The sequence below is a fragment of the Haemaphysalis longicornis genome, unplaced genomic scaffold (assembly GCF_048455015.1).
Source record: "Haemaphysalis longicornis isolate Haplotype H1 unplaced genomic scaffold, Haemaphysalis longicornis Haplotype H1 scaffold_3, whole genome shotgun sequence".
Classification (NCBI taxonomy): domain Eukaryota; kingdom Metazoa; phylum Arthropoda; class Arachnida; order Ixodida; family Ixodidae; genus Haemaphysalis; species Haemaphysalis longicornis.
The window spans coordinates 19,179,858-19,192,842 of record NW_027526335.1 but is presented as its reverse complement, the minus strand read 5'-3'; the positions used below and the strand labels follow the sequence as shown (position 1 = coordinate 19,192,842).

Sequence of the window (12,985 nt, the reverse complement as noted above, 5' to 3'; positions counted from 1 at the left end):
GAGTTGATGCGTTTGTGCCCACCGGGACAGAACTGGAGCAGTATTTATCATTAAGGATGCGGTGTAGAGAAAGGGCGAGGGATTAGTGTGGATGCACGTACCGACTTTGTCAACAGTTCCGAAGGTTTCACGCTTCTCACCCGTAGCCTCCCATGCGAACAGTCGCCATGGCATGGAAGCTTGGACAAAGGTTTCACGTATTTCCAAACTGAGCGCTATTGTTATGATGCGATGTCTTCAATGGAATTAAAAAGAAACATGGACACGTATATTAGACAAAAAAACATTTGTTCCCAAGGGTATACGGCTCGGCGAAATTGCAGTTATGGTTGCGAGCTCAGAAAGAGCCCGATCGGCTTACAACTTTGGACATTCCACAAAAACAAAGTGCACAGACGCGAACTCCTCGGTAAAAAAAGGCGGGCTATGACAGGCTTATATACTTCTTAGTTGACCCGTGGCCTCGTGTCCAACGGTCAGCTCGGTAAAAAAACCTGCGGAAGGGAAGCGGCTACTGCTCTTAGGTTTTGTCACCGCTTGTCCGTCGACTATTTAGTGCATTCGAAAGCGCCGCATTTATTTTTTGTTAATTTAACGCTATCTGTACTACAGAATGTTCCGCTGACCCTTTTCTTTCTATCTTTCCAGTTACCCGCCGCGGTGGCTCAGTGGCTAAGGCGTTGCGCTGCTGAGCACGAGGTCGCGGGTTCGATTCCCGGCCGCGGCGGCCGCTTTTCTGATGGAGGCGAAAAAGCAAAAACGCCCGTGTGTACGAGATTTCGGCGCACGTTAAAGATCCCCAGGTGGTCAAAATTAATCCGGAGCCCTCCACTACGGCGCGCCTCATCGCCTGCGTTGCGTCGGCGCGTTAAACCCTACAATCAATCAATCAATCAATCAATATTTCCAGTCCCCGTGATAAAAACAAAACAGTTACGGATGATGCCAAGGATGTTCTCATGAGAAGTGAACCTGAAAGCGTGCGAGAAACGGAACTTTGGACGACGAATACTCCGTAGCGCCGACAGCGGAGCCACTCCTATCATATGACGCGTTTCTATCAGGTTCCAACTACGCACCTTCAAGCCAGCTTGTGCCATCTAGTGAATCACCTGCGAAGCAGCGCCCAACCACGTGCACAGCGCAATGTTCCCGTTACTGAGGGTAAAACTATAGGCGAGCGCCCTTGCCTTGTGTTTTATTTCTAATCTTGGCACTCTTACGCTCATATTTAAAGTACCTAGAATGTCGTGTTCAGTGTGACATTCGCGTAGGTGCATGTCCCCGGGCATTCATGGGTTTGACTCTCATCTCAGCCTCAGTTTTTTAGTTAGGTGGCGCATTTTTTGTGGGATTTTGTGAAGTCTTTTGTGGACGCCCACTGCGTGATAACGCTTTCGCATCACATCGAGCCGGCCTATAATGATTCATCTTTTGCACTTAGCACACACAAACAGGGGCATGATTGATTGATTGATTGTAGGGTTTAACGCGCCGACGCAACGCAGGCGATGAGGCGCGCCGTAGTGGAGGGCTCCGGATTAATTTTGACCACCTGGGGATCTTTAACGTGCGCCGAAATCTCGTACACACGGGCGTTTTTGCTTTTCGCCTCCATCAGAAAAGCAGCCGCCGCGGCCGGGAATCGAACCCGCGACCTCGTGCTCAGCAGCGCAAAACAGGGGCATGATAAGAAAACACGGACGAGTGCTCCTCCCGATTTTTTTTTGTCCTCGTTTGTGAGCGCTAAGTGTAAAAATGAACGTTATCGCTTTCAACGGTGCTCAGGACGGGACAGAGGTAAGTGCTAGGTAGCCCTGTGTGCGTGTAACATTCACGGAACTGTTCGCTCTTCATTTATCCTGGTATTTTTGATCCGACTGAAATTTATTAGGTCTATTGATTCTTCAGACATTATCTTCGTGCTGCATCAGCAACAACATTATACCAAAGTTTTTCAGCAAACTACAAAGTATTCTGCTATTTTTGTTCTGAAGTCTTTTAATTTACTCGATCATTGCATTCTACCACTGGCATGGAAAGTGGGAAATGCGGTTCTGTTTTTACACCTTGTTACCGTATTTATGATCATCAGAGACCAATTTCTTTTTTCATGACCGCGCAGCATGGCTTCCGGCACTTTTTTTATGCGAAACTCAACTGCTTTATTTCACGAATTCTGTGCGTGCCACTAGAACGCTTATTTTGAGGCTGCCTTCACTTGTCTTGATTTTTTGAAAGCATACGATAAAATAAGTAACCTGCTAATGATCAAACTTTCTGCACTAAACCTTGATTAGAAGTTGTTAACCTGGATAGAATGCCTTCGGGCTATGCGACCGCAATACGTTGATCTTAATGGCCACGACTCTACTTTAAGCCACGTGACATTAGGAGCTCCTCAAGGTTATATCTTAGGTTCAATGCTGTTTCTTACCTACGGTATTATTGTAGCCTCCCATTGCGCCCTCAGCACTGTTTTTGTTTTGTTATCATGAACAAACGTGTCAAATTAGTTCCCTTTCTATTATTACAGATGTCCACCCCGCCCGTTCCTTTATCGTGTTCTTACAGTTCCCCAAACCGAAAATTCCGGACTCATGGGGGAGCGTCCACACACCTAATGAATTGACGGCATACGCGCTGATTGATTGTGAGGTTTAACGCACCGAAGCTACACCTGCACTATGAGGCCCGCGGTAGTGGAGGGCTCCGGATTAATTTCTCGCCACGTGGGAACCTTTGACGTGCGCCAAAATCTCGACACATGGGCGTTTTCGCTTTTCGCCTCCATCAGAAAAGCAGCCACCGCGGCCGGGATCGAACCCGCGTCCTTGTTCTCAGCTCTGCAGCACCGCGCCTTAGCCACTGAGCCACCGCGGCGGGTGAGGGCACACGCCCCTCCCTCTTAGTTCTGGTGGGCGACAGCCTGCTACACAAAGAGGTTCCGCTCTAACGAAGACCCGGCTCTAAAAACGTTTCCTCGTTTGATTCCGCCAAGCACTGTGCGTTGGCGTAGTCTTCGCAGCGCGATGTGCAGCGGTGCGGCGTTGAGTGACTTCTGGGCTGCTGCTCCTGGTTGATTCGTCGTTCTTCTCCCAGCGAGCTGTGTTTCTAGAAGGTGCGTGAAGGCTGTGCGTGCTGGTTCAGTCAAGGTGTAACTTGCCCGGCCCGAAAATTGCCATCCTTCGTTACCGTCACCGCCCAGCGAAGAGCACTAAGGTGGCGAACGGTAAGGTGATTTGAATGTGCCCAAAGCTGATCTTTGACGCACTCCCACGTTTCTTGCCTGCGAGAAAATGAGAAAACAGGGCAAGGATCTGAACTTCCACTTTCAATTCTTTTCACTTCGTCTGTTTCCTAAAGTTCCTCGCTTCAAACCTTTTAACTACAGCCATCCGAGGCAGTGACAGCTCAGCCCCTGGCTTGACCACCACGTAAAGAAGGCGGCCGAGATAGCGCCCGCGCAGAATAATATTCCTGTGCCTCGGGTGCACATGGGATTATTTTCGCGATGCCCATCTTTGAAACGTACTTGCACCCCAGTGGGTAAATTCGCAGCGGAGAAGGAGCAAATATTAGACGTACGACACTACAGGAGGGTTCCGAAATACAGTTTCCGTTGAAGTTAAATTGATTTCAAAGATCGAATGATTGAGATCGTTAGATTAGTAGAAATTATTCGGCTAGGCATTTTATCAAGCCTTGGCCAATACCCTATGTAATGTGTATGTTCGACTCCATAAGTAGCACCACTATGATTAGATTTTTCCCCAGAAAGTCAATTTATAGTTCTACATGGTACGCATGCAATCTGGCCTAGCATGCATAGCCCAGGTTCGGCACATGGAACCCCCAAAATGATTTCTTGCATTTTTAAGTGCGAATGCACTTCTTAAGCGAGCCTGAATCGTCCGCCGCCGTCGTCCGCATAGCAACAGCTGCGGGTGCGCGCGCTCCTCGTCTTCCTCCTCATCTTCCCTAGCAACGGGGGGAGATGGGCGCGCGCTACTCTCCTCCTCCTCTCTCCGCTCAGTGACTGCGGGTGTTGGGCGCCTCCTCTCCACTTCGGGCGGGAGAGCTCTCGCTTGCGTAGCGGGCGCTCCGCATTCCGACGCGTGAGGGCGCTCGTGTAGCCCTCGCCGTAACGGCGGGCGCTACTCTCCTCCTCCTCTCTCCGCTCAGAGACTGCCGGTTTTGGGCGCCTCCTCTCCACTCCAAGATCACGATATCCACCGTAACCGCGCAATCAACAACCGTGCATTCGCACTTACACACTCTCCCCCTCGGGGAAGTGCGAGGGAATTTTTTTAGCAAACCTTTGTAATATTTCACATATGTACAATTTTGTTTTCCGTAGAAGAACTTCAAGGTGATAATCAAACGGCTGCTAGAAAAAGTTCCCAGCTGTTAGAAGACCCCAACAAAAGTGTAGAAATACCAGAGTAAGCTACCGTCATTAATTGAACCCGCATTGTGCGCTATCTACCCGCATGTCTCAGAGAATGTGTTTGAACTTCCGTCTGCGCCCATTCGCTTCAGACCGAGCCGCAAGGTAAAGATGTTTTCTCGCTCACGTCTCCAAGTTATGTCCTGTTGAGTGCGGACAGAGGAAAAGGTTCCCCGAATTTTGCCGTGCGGGCATACGTAATACTGGAACCAAAACTTAAAGGTCAGCATTAGTCGTCCATAGCAGGTATTCATCGTGAAAAATTGAAGGAATGATGCCACACGCCTGCATTTTTTATGAAAACAAAGGCTTTGCGAGAGACTGGACGAACTTATAGGGTGATGCAAAACAAGTGAAAACCCTCAACTGCAAGCTCAAGAGAAAGCTTGTCTTGTTTCCGCCCGTGATCGCCCATATACGTATACACTATAAAACTGGTAACCTATAATGTAACTTCTAAATAGAAGTAACATATAGCATAAAAGTTTCAATGCAGCGAATTTGACCTTTTATTTATCCCAGTCCATTGTGAGGGTCACAGGCGTGAAGTTAAAAGGGGTCTATAGGCTACTTCAGCTGTTTATAGGTCACCTCAACAAAAATTGTCCACCGGTTGCTTCTGTTGTTTATGGGTTACCTCAACAAAAATTGACATATAACCTTTACGTTGTAACCTATGCAACGTTCGGTAACCTATAAAAGATACTTGTCGTGCCATCTGTCCAGGCGGCCTGCGATTTCTCCGTTTCCCGACAGGACATAAATGGCGGCATTTTCGCAGCGGTCGAGATTTTCACCGCTGTGATGAAGTGAGTATGGCTGTTGCAAAGACTTATTGACGGTGTGAGTCGCGGATGTCGCTGCTAGCCCGTTTGTGAGTGGCATCGCTACACGGCCCTTTCTTCCATGATCATCAAGTCCGCATATTAAACCAATGGCCCGGCGCCCGTGGGAGCGAATTCGGTAAGTGCGTTCACGTAACGATTTACCTGTTTTCATTGGGTGTGCGTTTTAACTGGGGACTTTTCAAATATTCTATTTGAAATTCGAGCGTGCGAGAGGAATTTGCGTTACCAGACTGTTTCGTTATATGTTTTCTGCTTTCCGAATGAAATCACGGGCTTGCGTTTGTTGCTTCGAATTAGAGCGGACGATCGGGCAAGCTGATACATTGTAAGAAATACCGGCGCTCGTCTCCTGTTTTTACTGCTGTTATTAGTAGGGCGTCAGCGTTTGAGCCTTCCTCATCTGTTGAGTGCTTCGTTTACGCTGTTGTCTGTAGGCACATCGGGCTTACTCAACAAATTATCGGCAAGTGTAATTGTCAGATACCTCTGTTGCGATCACTGAAACTCTGTATGCATTATTGTTTTGCTGCCGCCATCATGGAAGGCTCATTTTTCTCGCTGCATATCTTCGGAATTATGTCTATTTATCTTGTGGGAATATATCGGATAAGAAAAAAGTTGCGCACTGCAGAAAAAGCCTTCCACTAAACGTTGCCCAAAACTTTTAAACCCAATCTTCTCTAGAACATATGCCCCTTTATTTTAGTCAGTTTTTTTTCTCCTGAGCACGTAAATTTGGTGTTGGTCGGTCATTTTGGTACAGTGGATCATTTTCGCCATGGTAAGTGTGTTCACTATTCTGATTTACCCAAATGAGTAACTGATTCATACTTATGGTATCCCAGGGCCGATGGATGTCACGTGCGATCCTGGTGTAAAGCAGTATAGCTCCTTTACGGGATGGTGGTATGTACGAGGCAGCATGCAGGATGTTGAATTGTTGTTGTTTTCTGATATATAAATTGTGACAAATTTGGTCACAGGCTGGGCTGGCAAAGTTACACAGACAGAATTAAACGTGGGTGCTGCATCCTCATAGGCGCCTGGCTGTTCGAAAGGTGTGCTTGCATGTGGGTTTATATGCTATGACTTATTAACATTACTGTTTTTCTTGCAGACAGTGGTCTTTAAGCTAAGAACCAAGATACACTAAGTATGACACAAGTAGAAATGAAGTCTGATTTTGGTCGTAAGAATGGTGTGAAAATTCGAAAACAAGAACCTATCTATTTAAATATATATCTAAAGATGACAACCAGCCTTTCAAAGACAAAAGTGCTTCAAATGATTCCCTCGTAAAAGTGCGATGTCTTTCCTCAACTAGTGTTATGGTTTTTAAAAATGTTTAAGCGTGAAATAACCAAGACGATACACAATAAAGACGAGACAGGATAAGAGAAGAGTCTCTTTTTCTTTGTATGGCGTCTTGGTTATTTCGCGCTTTAACATTCTTAAGAATCATGAACCAAATAGCCCCCCAACAAGTTTTGTTAAATAGTGTCATGGTGTTTTGTACTTCGTACCTTATTGTGCGTCATGTTTAGCGACTATTTCTATCAAACAGTTATTGCATGTACGTTACGAATTTACTTGATGATGTTAACAGCATAAAGCTTTGTAGTTTTTCAGCACCGTAGCTGGTCTATTATGTGGGATATTGTGCTGGGCCACCACAAAATATTACATAAAATCCTGCAGAAATTCAGAGAATTATCTACTAATGAGTAGCATTCTTATGCCACCTGTATTGAGTGTGAGTTTTTCGAGACAATTTTTTTTTTGTCTTTTCTAAATCCTGTCCGACCAATTATCTCGAATTACGCTATTATAACGCTTACAGGTGAAACTTTCGCGAAATATTCAATATTGTGGAAATGTCACGCGTTATACGTTTTGCTATTTTCCGTAATTGTTTTTATATTTCTGTTATTTTTTAGTTTTTCAAGCTTTCGTTCGACCGATTATCTCCATTTACGTTACTCTAATGATTACATTTGAAACTTTCAAGAAATCTGCACTTTTGTGGGCGTTAGACGGATCGCCATTGCCCGTAATTATTTTATATTTTTCTTGTTTTTTAGTTTTTCAAAATTTCCTTCGACAAATTATCCCCATTTACGCTATTATAACCATTACAGGTGAAACTTTCGCGAAATATACATTATTCGGGAAATGCCATGCGGCCTACGTTTTGACATTTTCTGTTTTTTTTTTACATTTTTGTTATTTTTAAGTTTTTCAAAATTTCATTCTACCAATTATCTTCATTTACGTTATTCTAACGATTACATTTGGAACTTTCACGAAATCTGCATTTTTGTTGAAATGCAGAGCGTTATACGCTCCTGGCTGTGGGGGTACCCGGCAAAGAATGCTACACCTTAAAAGAGCTCTTTAATAATGTTCCAGTTGTTAGTGAGTGTTTGTGCTGTGTTTATCTCTTCGTCCCATGAATTTTTGTGGGGCTCTATCATTGCGGGTGCATACTAACTGGCCCAGCTAGCAGACCTATACACTTCAACCCAAATAACCATTCGGACCATTGCAAGTACAGAGAGTCTGTTTGTCGACCTCCTGGAAACGACACTTGAAGATCAGTACAAACTCTAGATGGAGCCACTCCCACAGCCCATCTGGGTGAAAAAAATTGCAAGTTTGCTATCCCTGTTACTAATAGAAGACAATGAAAACACCGACCAAAACACCTTACTCAAATGAAAGTCTTTTCGCTTTCATACGGGAGCCTTGTTCAAAATAAAGTTGGCAGTGCAGGGGCATGTTTAAAAGTACGGCCAAACATTGTGGCGCAGGCAGCGTCAGCAAAGAGGAGGCAGGTTTCTCTGGGTTTTGTGCGACGTTCTATCTGTTGCCTGTACTATGAATGATTCCACATGAAGGCGTGGGGGCGGTTTTTTTCTCTCTCTTTTTAAAGTGTATGTGCGGCGTCCCACTTTATCTCGTGCCCCGGAGTTTCTGCTTGCTTTGGGTGAGCATGCAGAAACTTCGACAGCGCAATAAACTGGGACACCGCACGCATAAAATTAGGGAGGCTAGACCGGTATGGCTACAGTAGCTTCACTTGTTCGGAACTATGTTTCAAAGTTACTCTATATAATTATTCCTAAAGCGCTCTAAAATTATTTGAAACTACGTAGACTACTATATCTCTTGTGCGGCCGTTCATTTCATTCTCTGGTCTGTATCTTCATTTCCATACAATAAATTTATAGTGCTCTAAATGCCTGTGGTTTGGTGCGTAGGACGTATTGTTGCACTGAAGTTTGTTCGTTTTCCGAAATTTTCTGTAGATAGCTTTGCAATGTGGGGAAATATAAGTGACGGCCCTTTGCATATGCTCCTCCATCTTCGGTATCAGGCAACAACTTATTCAGCTGACCTCTGGAAATCTTCAACGTACACTGATTTCGTGCTTGCTTCTGTACTACATAAAATGGCAAACTTTTCGGTTTGCATTTCCCCAATGCTTACTTTCATGCAGAAAATTATAGGTCCCGAAGAACTTTAGTCGAAAAGATAGATTGCAATCTGTCTAAAACATTGTTAGTGCTGCAGAAAAAAAAATAACTTGGTGTGGGGTTCTACGAATCAGGCGGGATTTTAAAGACGAGCCTAAGAACGAAGTGTAAAAATGGATTCGTAAAGACGTCTGAATTCCGAGTGTATTACTACATACTCTGGGTGACTCGGAGAATGTAGTGAGTATATACCTAAATACTGCGTTGCATAAACAGTGATTTTAGAGTAAATGTTCTTTCCACTTCCCCACATTGTTTTTTTTTTTCCTGTGCATAACCGTGACAATATCGCTGTACTGGGGAAGTACTTATCTGAGAAGCATCTTATAAATTTAGCTCAAATTCTAACTCGTCCAAAAATTGTTCAATGGCAGTATCCAAACAATTCGAAATTTATTTGATATACTTTGCATTCGTCCGCACGACTGTCACCGTAAAAATAATGTATATTTCACCGTGTTTTAACGCAGATAACGCAACATTTATTAAACAGGTGTAATAAACACATGGGACTACAGCAAATTTTACCTTCAAATCTGTAGTAATATAGAAAAAGCCTAATACTCATTAATGAATAATAGTAAGATTATGGTGGTTCGTAGCTTTGGTATTTTTTTAAGGAATAGCCCTAAAGTGTCATAATGAATAATGTGGGTATATGTATATTCTAAGGTACTGATGCCAAACTTTTGAAAATGTGCTCCTTTATATGTGCATAGATATGTGCATGTATTACCCGACCCAATCACGACCCAAGTTGTCACACAAGCATCTTTGGCTTAAGGGATGTTGCCGCAGCTTTGGCGTCCTTTTGGAGCAAGCTATAAAGTACTTCCCATCTGGCTTATTTAATGAAATGTGGTTTTACTAAAGCCCAAATTCACGCCCGCATTCTACTAAAACAGCTATCATGCATGTTTGGTGCTCGTTTCTTAAACGGAACAAAGCTGACGCCAACATCAAATTTAGTCATGCCTGTTCATAAGCTTTAAGCGTTGCCAATATTCGAGAAGATTTTTGAAAGATAATTCGAGTTACGTTTATCGTACAGTCCATGCAATCCATATACATATAGATGTATATATATTAAGAAAACATTTTCAAGCTTTCTGGTAGCGCAAATTTAGAAATTATAAAAGTAACTTCTATTTTAGTAGCCTTATGTAAAGGTATACACACTGAAAGCCGCTAAGTAAGCTATAACAAAGTAACCCTTACGTGTATATACAGGTTACTAAACTATAACCTATGTTTTGCGCCTTATAGGTTACAAAACTTGTAACTATGGGTTACACAAAAAGGAAAATTTCCATCTCCATTAAGGGTTACCGAGATTAGAGAGAATTGGCGCAAAGCCCGTGTTTTCAGCAAAGATGCACTAACTCGCCCAAAAAGTTCCCGCATACTTACCACCCTGCACACAGAAAGCAAGAGTGTTGATAATAGCTTACACTCTTTCCTATGTGGAAATGATTTGCTTAGTCTAGGAATACCTCAAAATGAAAGAGCTATTCAGCAGCGTTGTCCTGTTTAATTCTTACTAGTTGTGCACGCACATAGCAGTAATTAGATGCAGCTGCAAGATGTATAATGCAATATGAAAATTACGCTGACGGTGCTTTCTGGGGCTGTTTTTCTGCGATTACTTCTTTTTATATGATTGCAGGCTCAAATATGCGCGTAATAAGCCCCTTAAAACCAAATCGGAGTAAGATTTCTTTGTCCTAGTAATCGAGGCCCATAAAAACTATAACATCTATAATACAAACGTGCTGTACAATCATCTATCTTATAGAAGTGGCACGAACATTTTACGGCTCTGTACCGGCACATGGTAAGCTGTAAAATCCAATGTCAATGTGTACTTCACTACCATTCCTCTTTCAGCAGAATGATGTGCTAAGCAGAAGCTCTTTCGGAACAATAAAGAGACGCCGACCAGTCCAAACAAAACGTACCGACGTTTCGGCTTCCAGCCCTCCAGGCCAGATGGGATTCCGTCATGCTCTCAACTTCATAAGCAGAAGCTCAGCCACAAAACGTCTCCAACAGCCACCGAGTTAGCAGCGGTCAGAGCAGCGTACCTTTATATAAGTGGAAATACTGCCCGGTTGGTGGGTGAACTTTGTGAATTATCGCCCAGCCTTGCAAGCGCTGAATAAGCCACACAACTGCCGGAAACAACTTGGGTGCGCGTAAATGAAATACACACGAGTGCGGTGCGAGAAGAACATGGCATTTGACTTCAGTGCCTACCAGCCATTCTGATACAGCGGGCAACAGCGGGCAACAGCGGGCAAAGAAAGAGCGGCAACATTTTTAAACACGCAATAGCACACTTTCTCGGGTGTTTCCTCTGTATTTCGTCAGATGGCGTGGAACAATGTGTGGCTCTGTTACTACACTTGGATAGAGTAGCGGCCCAGCGCAACCAATATCGCCGACTTCTGCGCAGCGCGGAGAGAGCGGCTAAGTTTCGCAATTCCGCAGACGCATTATCCGATTTCAGGTGAAAATGAGGTCGCAGTCAACGCATGAAAACGCATTATTGTCATAGAAAATTGACCGGGAATGAAAAAAAAAATTGTTATACGGAATCCCTCTAACAAGTTTTAGTTAATATTCACATAAATGAAATGAGAGGTTCGACTGCTGAATGAACCCAGAAAGGAAAGCCAACAGTAAATAATGCCAAGGAAGGGTTAGAGGATGTGATTAGTTTATTCTTTGTATGAAAACAGGAATCTGTGTACGGTGTTAAAGAAAATGGAGGGAAAAATGACTGACGATTACTATACTCCCTAATCTGAAATTTGTGCGCACCGCATGGCGGCGCAGGCTACTCTGGCACTATCTCGCAGCGCATCGCCACCACCGAGCATGTTGTTGTAAATAGTGTTTGAACCTCCTGCGCAAGTGTCACGTGTTTATAATGAGGGAGGCAACGAGGAAGAGAGAGAGAGAGAGAAAGAGAGAGTTGCTTTATTGAAAAAAAAAAAAGAAGGAAAAAGGAGGACTCCGAAAGACCTCTGTACAGTCATGGACAAATGAAACGCGAACACGAAAATATGAACCAGAACACGCAACTGGAAAAGTACTGTTTGCTGAAGTCCGATAATGCTGCGCTATTAGTATAATTGTAAGGCCACATTTTTGTAACTAAGCCACGAGTCATTTTGACTTGGATGTAAGAAAATCGCGCTATTTGTGTGTTCTGGTTCATATTTTCGTGTTAACGTTTGGTTCGTCCATTACTGCACGTGCATCACGCATCACCCCGGCATACCGACCTCCCTCTTACAGTTTCGCCACACTTTTCTCCTCCGTTTTCCCTTCTGTCTTCGGTGCCTCCTTCGTTCGCTCGGTTACGAGGCCGACAAAGCCGACAAACCTCAGTAACAGGCGCTTAAGTGCTGCGCACAAAAATTCATTCCGTGTGGGATCTCAACCCAAAGCCTTCCTCTAACGCGTCCGGAGCTCAACTACGGCGCTTCTCAGCCATGAGGGCGCGGGGATCCCTTTTGGGCTCGCAAAAGTGAGGGAGACCCCATGGTGGAATATTTAGACCCGTATCACATTGCTTAACAGTTTGCTCTTGAGGCTGAAGTTGGTCATGCACAAACAGCCTCCCTTCTGCTTGTCGGCTTTTTTGCACAGCTGACGTGCTGGACAAAAAGCCGACTCTTAAAACGCGTGATACGTTGAGGTCGTTTTTTCTCCGTTGCGGGCAAAGTTTTGCAAAAAATGAGAAAAAACAAGGAGTAGAGGCGGGGGGAGTTTTGGGGAGGGTTTTGTGGCCCCCTGAAGTGCCCTCATGAACCCCCATTTAAGAACCACTGCTCTACTGTGCACTCGAGTGGCGCAGGGAAGGAGCGGTTGGAGGTCAGTGGAAGAGGCCTTCGTTCTGCAGTGGACCTAGGCAGGCTGATGATGATGATGACGACGACGACGACGACGATGATGATGACCTACTAACTGAGCTATAGGGGCAGCTCCCCTCCATCTTCAGGTATATTTAAGAGTACGTTCTATATTCTGCATTTTAAATATCCTGCATGTAACATAGACAGAAAGAGAAAAGAAATGCTTTTAATGATAAAGGTGAGGTCAGCCGAGCCCTTACGCTTAGTTCACAAATCTAGCCAATGAAA

General features: G+C 44.3%; 1 protein-coding gene across 1 annotated transcript in view; it reads right to left on the bottom strand.

The window, feature by feature from the left end:
• Positions 1-1,737: 1,737 nt before the first annotated feature.
• The window catches only part of LOC144173815 (nephrin-like), a 154,415-nt gene continuing 143,167 nt past the window's right edge, over positions 1,738-12,985 (bottom strand). Inside the window, exon 9 of the mRNA XM_077702071.1 lies at positions 1,738-3,289. Within this exon, the coding sequence (XP_077558197.1) occupies positions 3,198-3,289 (92 nt within the window). The 3' untranslated portion in view covers positions 1,738-3,197. The remainder of the gene's footprint in view (positions 3,290-12,985) is intronic.